General features: G+C 32.7%; 1 protein-coding gene, 1 long non-coding RNA gene and 1 other non-coding gene across 3 annotated transcripts; 1 reads left to right on the top strand and 2 right to left on the bottom strand.

Moving 5' to 3' along the window:
• Window positions 1-1134: 1134 nt before the first annotated feature.
• On the bottom strand, window positions 1135-3995 carry LOC116113159. The gene is made up of 2 exons (XR_004125378.1): window positions 3693-3995; window positions 1135-1628 (listed from the first exon to the last, which is right to left on the bottom strand). It is a non-coding gene; the product is annotated as an uncharacterized LOC116113159 (long non-coding RNA).
• Window positions 3996-4841: 846 nt separating this feature from the next.
• LOC116113090 (protein LIKE COV 3-like) lies at window positions 4842-8102 on the top strand. Its single transcript, XM_031399245.1, has 6 exons — window positions 4842-5047; window positions 5569-5621; window positions 7188-7297; window positions 7431-7598; window positions 7672-7896; window positions 7996-8102. The coding sequence occupies exons 1-6, from the start codon at window positions 4919-4921 to the stop codon at window positions 8100-8102; spliced, it is 792 nt and encodes a 263-aa protein (XP_031255105.1). The 5' UTR covers window positions 4842-4918.
• Window positions 6379-6451, bottom strand: TRNAE-CUC. Its single transcript has one exon. It is a non-coding gene; the product is annotated as a tRNA-Glu (tRNA).
• Window positions 8103-8752: the final 650 nt, after the last annotated feature.

Below are 8752 nucleotides of genomic sequence, written 5' to 3'. Positions count from 1 at the left end.
AATTCTTGGAAGACGTGTTGGAGGATCATTGATTCCTCAACTAAAAAGAGCCACAGTGTCAATTCTAAGCCACACATAGACTGTCTACCATCAGTAATTTGATTATCTTACTATGCTTCTTTTACACGTGATAACTTGTGTGCCTTGAGCCATGTCTGAGGATGATCCCTTTAGGTGTTTGTGATATGAAAGTAAACAAGAAACATAAGCCTTTTAGAGGTTTTTAATACCCTATCCAAATTCTTTCTTAACTCATATGAAGGAACAAGCAAAAATATAAGATTCAATCCAAACTCAGTCATGAATCAAAAGTTATAAATGCGAGCAATGATGCAAGCTAATATCATACAAGTAATATTGCTTAACAATATAAGCAAAAGATCTCAGCACCAATGCTGTCATCTAACCAATATTCCAAACAGCAAAACCATAGATGTAAAAGACAACTATAAAATTCACAACCTCTAAATGTAAAAAATAGTGACTTAAAAATTGAAGTATATTGGATGTAATTGGACAATCAAAGGTCAAACACTTTCAATTAAGGTAAAATTGACCATTAAGCACTAAAATCTAGGTCCAAATCTTCTTTTAAAAGCAGAAAAAAAGATTCTCCATACATTAAGATGGTTTGGAAATTATTTTTCGAAAATAGATTTTTTCTTTCACTTGCAGTATCAAGTATGTCTTATGCACAAATAATTAATGCATTATTAAAAAGAATATTACCCCTAAATGATAATGACGCATCTGACTTGAACTTTTTGTGGTTATTGAAATAATGAGCTTTCTAGAGTTCACAATGTATTGATTTTAAACTTCCCTAAGTAACAAGCTAAAGCCATGAAGGTGAGAAACGCATAATTGACTTCCGGCCCAGAAAAAAAGAGAACACTGAAGGGAATATGTAGAAAGCAGATGCTTCATATTTCATTTGAAAAATCTTACCTATTATGTGGCTGATAAGATCAGCAAATTACTGTATCATTTTTAATCATCATAAAGTTTTTAAGATTTTATTCTAATCTGTTAGTTGGGTACACCTCCTTCACCTCAAATCTGAAGAAATAAAGTTCAATCTGCAGAATATTGGATACATAAATTTCTTGAACCTGAATGAAATCTACAAGCCAATGAAAGGAAAAACTAACAGGTAGTGCCTCTTAAGTTGGCTCAAATATATAGCGTATACATGTCAGAAACGGGAGTTTTTGCAAATTCTCATGCCTTTAGTGTATGGTTAAGGAGGAGTAGGAAGGAACTGTACCATCCATCTCAGAGAGGCGGGTTTAGGGCCCGTTGACCAAGATTAGCGCTCCATGCTCTATAATTGATTAGTAGAGGCCACATGAGTTAAAATGAGTAATGAGCCCTTTTGTTAGCCCAATCATATAGCTGCAAGTACTTTACTATAACAGGTGGTTCACATGGACAGCGGTAATAACAATCTCCTATCCCTCTTCTTGGCAACTGCCTGCCTACAACTTCTTAAGCGTAGTGGAAGGAAAATACTAAGGCACAAAATGAAGAATGAAATCCAGAAGTGCCTGAAGTAAAAAGCCACATAGGATGATATGACAAGCATGCTAAACAATAAGGCCCAAAAGACAGCCACAGCAACATCACCCCTGCATGAAGTAAACACAAAATTTTCACATTTAATGACATTACAATCATATAAATATCCTTAGCATACTTAAGAAACTATAATAAGGCAGTTATAGATCTAAATATATATACAAATAATCATAAATGGTCCAGTGAGGTATTGAAACTCAACAGGTTATAGGAATATTTGAGTGAAAAAATAAATCAAATGGAAAGGGGGACTGGACAAGTAAACCTAAGACTATCCTAATCAGAATTAAATTAGCAAAAGCTGCGGCACCATAGAATGGCAGCTGGAAATTGACCATTTCGAGCTTACTTTTTGTCATGTAAGGAAAAAATTGCAGCTTTAAATCTTTTATGAAAAAGTCTAGAACATACAAATCCACCAAAACTAAAATAACTGCCCCTATCAAGTTTATACATATTCCTCGTTGCTGTACCTCCAATTGTACTTAATGGATTCCATAGTTATATCTTTAGCATGGCAATTATTGTTGGTTGTAAACTGGTCCACCTCTTATTAAAAGGGTAATTAAAGAGACTCAGGTATCTAGTAAATAGGAACTCCTATATGAAATTAACAAACAATTACCAACCCTTCTTTACTGGTCTTAGCGTATGGAATTCTTTCCTAAGTTCCCAATACATATTCAACATGAAGATTATGTTAAAAAATGAAAAGACACAGGTGTGCATGTATTAGTTAGTGTTTAAATATTATAATTTGGCATACAAAATTAAGTTTTTCGATTGATGGCTATTCAACCTAATATCAAAGCAGTTTGAACACTGGGTCCTGTTTTCAAATCCTCAAACCTTCCAGCCTATTAACCAAATACCAATTCAGAGTAAGGCAGGTCTGTGTTTGGATCCACATGCGAAGCCTGTTGATAAATCCAACCACACATGTAATGGACTATCTGAACCTTAAAAAATCTACGAGTTTATACCCAGATGAGGCAAAAGTCAGCTCCACTCCTTGGGAACATGCAGTCTATCAATAAGCCAGAATATATGAGAATAAAGGGTAAGGACATAACTTAACTCCGCCAGAAGATTAACCAGCCAACAATTAAATCCCATATTAATCAACCAAAGTAATGAATAGAGATACGTAACGTCTTAGATTTTACAAGGTAGAAAAATATGTTCAAATGCAACTCAACAAAACTGTGCCTGCTGCTGCTAAAAAAAAAGACTTCATTTAAATCACTCAAAGCAAATCATGTGGCACATTGCAAAATCAACAAAAGAAAGGCTCAAATCAAGTTATCTGCTAACCATCTCCAGCTATTTGAACTCCGTATCGAGGACATTTCATGCAGTGAACATTAATGCAAAATATTTTCTAACTACATTGATTAAGAAATTCAAATTGGTAAAGAAAACAAAAACTACCAAGTGCAATACTTGCACTGACACAGGCATAGATATTAGAGCAATTTAAAACCAAAATAAAGAATTTAATAGATCATCAAGGACTCTCAAGTAAGGCATCTAACTCAGGTTCACTGTAAGGTTGAGCTACAAGACAATGCTTTTGGTTTTTTAAATGGCTGCCATAGGCATCCTCAATATGGAAGCAGGGAACCAAAATCAATTCTTTCCCATATTTGAAGAAAAATCTCTCTTTATCACAAAATTATGCTCAAGCCACATAAACTCAAGTCCTAATTCATCTAAAAATTTTCCTGTTGCCCCCACAAGCTTATATGCCCACTCACAATGTTTGATTTTAAAATAAAAATAATTCTGAGCATAAAGTGGCCTTAATTCCCTCAAAATTTCTGTGATTGCAACAGTAAATTACGAACGATACAGCCAATTTTGGCTATTAAGGCTTTCACAATATTCATCCTTCTGTATCTACGAAGAAGCTAAATTGACAGCTTATGCTTTTAAAGGGAAAAATAACCAGCTTTCACAAATCAACCCCATTAATGTGCTTGACTTTATTTTTCAACGAAAGACTGATAATTATACAAAATAAAGAAGGAAATAAAATTCAAATACCTAAATGTTTAACTAAAAAATCAACCTAAAATTATAATTAATACAAAATTAGAAAAGGAGAGAGTTACCAGGATGAAAGAAGTGGTTTAGGAGAGAAGAAATTGAGAGCTGGACACTTGTGTTGAGATCGGATCTGGTAGTCTCGGAGTTGCTCAACGAGTTTAGAACGAGTTATCATTTCTTCGCCCACCTTCAAAATTTAAACACTTGTTCCTAAAAAATGTATGAAATACTTTGATTTGATAAAAAAAAATAGACAGGAGATGAGATTTTGATTGTTGAATGGGTTAAATAGTACAGTGAGATTAGAGTTTATAAGTCTGTTCTACTGGATTTTCTGCTGAATTTCCAAGTAACTGCCTTCTCATTTTAAGATTCCAATAATGTAAACGAATAAACATGACTGAAAAAATTAAACTCGGGTAAAACCTGAATTGCCATTTAGTAATAATATATTATATTATTTAAAAGTTTGAAAAATAAGTTGGATTACCATTTTATATTATAACCATTTAAATAATTTATTTATTTTCATTTCAATGCACCCTTTTAGTTTGTGGAAGTTATTTGTAGACATAAATATCTCTATGATAATTTATTTAAAATAAATTCATATAGATATCATATTTAAAAAAAATAATAATAATATATGGTCATTGAATTTATAAACTAAATATTATCACAATTATGGATGGTGAAATTCAATTTAGTACAGTACATAACACACCATATGAGACATCACTATTAAATGGGTTTTTGTAGGGGATTTGGGATACAGGGACTTGAACCCTCATGATTTCTAAACTCGACAGATTTTTCTCTTATCATAATTTTATTGTTGCGAGTACTGACATTAACATGTAGAATGAAACTTTATCTTTATTCTCATCTGATTAATTAATTCTTAAAAAAAAAAAAAAAAAAAAGAGATTCAGTTCATAATTTTATAAAAAAGAGATTTATATATTCATATTGGTCTTATGCTTTACAATATAAATCTAGTAATTTATATCATAATTTACTTTATTATAAATTTTGTCACATAACATATTTTTAATAATCTAATAATAACATAACATCCAAATTTATATATATGATTTTGCATAACAAATTCCATTCTAAACTCTTTCATCTCTATAATAATATTTCATTCTTTTCTAATTTTCATCCAACTGGAATTAAAAAAAGAGAGAGTGAAATAGGTTGGTTACGTTACCGAGAGATTGAAAAGTAGCTATTCATCTCGATCAACGAAGAGTTGGTTACTTGCAGGCAGGCAAGAGCGCCAGAGAGGATGGGAACCAGAGATCTAGAACGACTCATTCCAATGACAGGAGTTGTTGATAATGGAGACTCTGTTTCGTCTGCCACCGCCCTTTCACCCATCGCTTCTTTATCTCACCAAGCTTCTACGGGCAGAGAGGTATTTTTCTCTCTCTCTTAAACAACATCTCCAAGTTACGTGCCTTCTTCATTTGAATATGGGCAAAGCTGATTTAGATTTTTTTTTTTTAAATTTTTAAAATTTTTAATCACTCAATACTTTGCTAGTGATATCTTTAACTGTCCATTTATGCTTATTTCAACTATTATCAAAATTGAGAAGAGATGAGGTGTTTTAGCCTCTTGGTAGTCATAAGGTGCATTAATAAATGTTCGGTAAATGCTCTTGCCCTCTGGCATGTCATGAAAAAAAACGTTCTTATATAAGATAATAAGGAAATGAAGGCTGAAGGAGGTGATCAATGGGTAATGTTTTAGTTAAATTTTTGTTGCTTGTCCTGTTGTCGAAGCATGTGACTTTTAGAAAAATAATAGTTTAATATGATTGAGTGGCGGTGAAATTGTTTTTGGTTTACTTTTTAGGAGCTTTACTTGTCTTTCTAATTTTATCAGTTTGAATATTTAAGAAGGGTTTTATCTTTATACTGTATATCTGTGCAGGCATTCTCAAAAGTCATTCGTAGCTGGGCCTCAAAAAAGTTCATGACTGGATGGTTAGTCTTTGGTGCTTACTAGTTAATGCTTTCTTCTTTTCATTCTGTTTTGCGCATTTTTTTTTAAGTTATAATTGAATTAGATTTATTGAAAAAGCAAAATAAAAGGAATATATCTAACCAAGAGACTAGAGCCTTTTATCCCTTAAATAAAATTATCATATCAATAGAAAATAAAAGAGTATATATACTTGCTGCAATTATACAACTAGAAGATAAAAATATAGATACATGAAACAAATCAGAAAATAGATGAAGGGTGAAAAGAATGTTGAGTATAAAAAACGATTGGTGAACTGATGAAGGATGAAGGGATGTAGAAAACAAAAAGAAAAATCTAAGGTAGAGTACAAAAGTAATAGATGAAGGTTGAAGGGATGTAGAAAACAAAAAGAAAAATATAATGTAGAGTACAAAAGTAATAGGTGAAGGATGAAGGGATGTAAAATACAATAAAGAGAATATTAATGTAGAGTTGAAAAAAATAAGATTATGGGATGTAGAATACAATAAAGAGAATATAATGTAGAGTTTAAAAAACATTAGATGAAGGGATGTAGAATACAAAAAAGAAAAATATTACGTAGAGTATAAAAAGCAATAGATGAAGGATGGAGGGGAAGAAGGGATATAGCATGCAAAAAAGAAAAATGTAGAGTACCAAAAACAATAGATGAAGGGATGTAAAGTACAAAAAAGAAAAATATAACAATAGATGAAGGGATGTAGAATATAAAAAGAAAAATGTTAAATATAATTCCGTTGCCGGGAATCGAACCCGGGTCTTTCGGGTGAGAGCCGAATATCCTAACCGACTAGACTACAACGGATTTGATGTTTTCCCAGTGTTTTTAAATTACTAAATCCAAAATCCATGTTCTGCTAGTGCTTTAAATTCTAAAGTTAGTTGTGCTGGCTGTAATCAATATTAAACTCAAAATTACTCTATCGAAAATGTCATGTGATTTTAATACAAGATAAATGTGCTTGCCTTCAGACCTTCCACTTGAGAAGTCATTTTCCTTGAATTACTAGGTAGTTAGGATCTGTAAATTTGCCCTCCAATATATGTTTTCAATTTTAGCAACTGATATATGTTTAACTGTTTCTAATGATTTCATGGCTGCCTAGACAATTTTTGTTAACTTCATGACAGAAGTGAGCTATAATTATGGATGGACATGAAACTGCTTAATAAACTATATAACAGCATCAAAGATAGCAATAGCATCAAAGTTCACCTTGTGAGGACTTGTGAAACCTGAGAATTATTCAGGCTGTAGAAAACACATATATAAGGGTTTCTGTACCTTGTTGCTGGTAATAAAATGTTTATTGAGAATTGAAACTTGAAATTCACCTCTTTGGACTTAATTCCACAGTTCTCTTGCTGCTGCCTTCAGAAAAAGTAGCAGTGGTAAACTTTATGTATAATTAAAAATAATCTTGATTCATCATTCTTCACCTCATATATCTTCCATTTTCCTAACAACATGTTGTGAACTATATACCTGACAACATTTTATTCTGTTTGGTGGGTGACAAGTGCTTGAAATTGTTTTGCAGTGTCATTTTGTTTCCTATAGCTATCACATTCTACACCACTTGGTGGTTTATTCATTTTGTGGATGGAGTCTTCTCTCCAATTTATACTCATCTTGGCATCAATGTCTTTGGTTGGTATATTATCTTTTCTGCTTCTGTGATTTTAGTTTCTGAATTTTATTTTTCCTGCTAAACTACACTTTTTAGAATTAGATATGTGAGAAGGGATTTCTAGCTGTACTTCTTATACTAATTAATTTGCAGGTGCTGGATTCATGACATCTATCACTTTTATCTTCGTGGTTGGTGTATTCATGTCCTCATGGTTGGGAGCTTCTGTTCTTAATTTGGGAGAATGGTTTATCAAGAAAATGCCCCTGGTTAGCTATATTTACACTGCTTCAAAACAAATAAGTGCAGCAATATCACCAGGTGAGTATAATGAAATTACTTTTTAGTTTCAGCATCTATGAGCCAGCAGTGTTAAGTCCACTATCTGTTCCAGATCAGAACTCACAAGCTTTCAAGGAAGTTGCTATTGTAAGGCATCCACGAATCGGGGAATATGCAATTGGCTTCATCACATCTACTCTTATTCTCCGGGGAAGTTCGGGTGCGGAGGAGCTCTGCTGTGTTTTTGTGCCCTCCAACCACCTTTATATTGGAGATATCGTTCTCATCAGCTCAAATGACATTCTTAGGCCTAATCTCTCAGTTCGAGAAGCAGTTGGTAAGAATTCGATTTCCAGACCAATATACGAAAATAATTTCTGTATTAAGTTTCCTAATATAACAATAATCTTGTTTTTGATTTAACATTTTGGAACAGAAATCGTCATCTCTGGTGGCATGTCAATACCACCGGTAATAACTACCCTGGACGCACAAACTGTTCGTCCAGCAGGATTTGGAAAATATGCTGTGCCACATGTTTAATGGTGGTTTTTGTATTTGATGCGAGTGATCTGCATCTCATAAAAAGTGCTTAAAGAAGTTCTACTTGAACCCAAATGAGCAAAAGGATGCGGTAAAAAGGGGGGAAAATAAAAAAAAAAAAAATCAAGTTTTGGCTGAGAAGTTGATGCTTCCAAATGTGAAACCTTGGGTAGTGAGTTGAGACTGAGGCCTAGAGTTGAGTAATGTCTGTGAATATCTTTTCCTCCAGTGATTGATAAAATTAGCATATATTGTGGCAATATTAGTTAGTTAAAAGCCAAAGTGTATGGTGAAATCCAATTGGAGATTTTCTTTATTTCTGCTGATACTTATTACCGATCCATTAAGTTTAGTTCTAAATTCTAATGACCTAAATCACAATTTAATTTATCCCTATGATATCATTATTTAACAATTTACTGTTTTAGTATGTAAAATAATAATTTGAAAAAAACTATTACAAAGAGAATTTGTATAAATTGATGTGGTACGTCATGTCAGTCTGTCATGTGGTACTCCTTCCGTTTCAATATAAATGACGTATTAAGTTCCTACACAACTTTTAATGGAACAATTTTATCTCTCTCTAATTTGACATTTTCCTCTAATTTTGCAGGTGGGAAAAACTTCCGCTGCATACATAAGTGAAT

The sequence above is a fragment of the Pistacia vera genome, unplaced genomic scaffold (genome assembly GCF_008641045.1).
Source record: "Pistacia vera cultivar Batoury unplaced genomic scaffold, PisVer_v2 Contig673, whole genome shotgun sequence".
NCBI classification, from domain to species: domain Eukaryota; kingdom Viridiplantae; phylum Streptophyta; class Magnoliopsida; order Sapindales; family Anacardiaceae; genus Pistacia; species Pistacia vera.
This window is presented reverse-complemented; position numbering and strand designations above follow the sequence as displayed.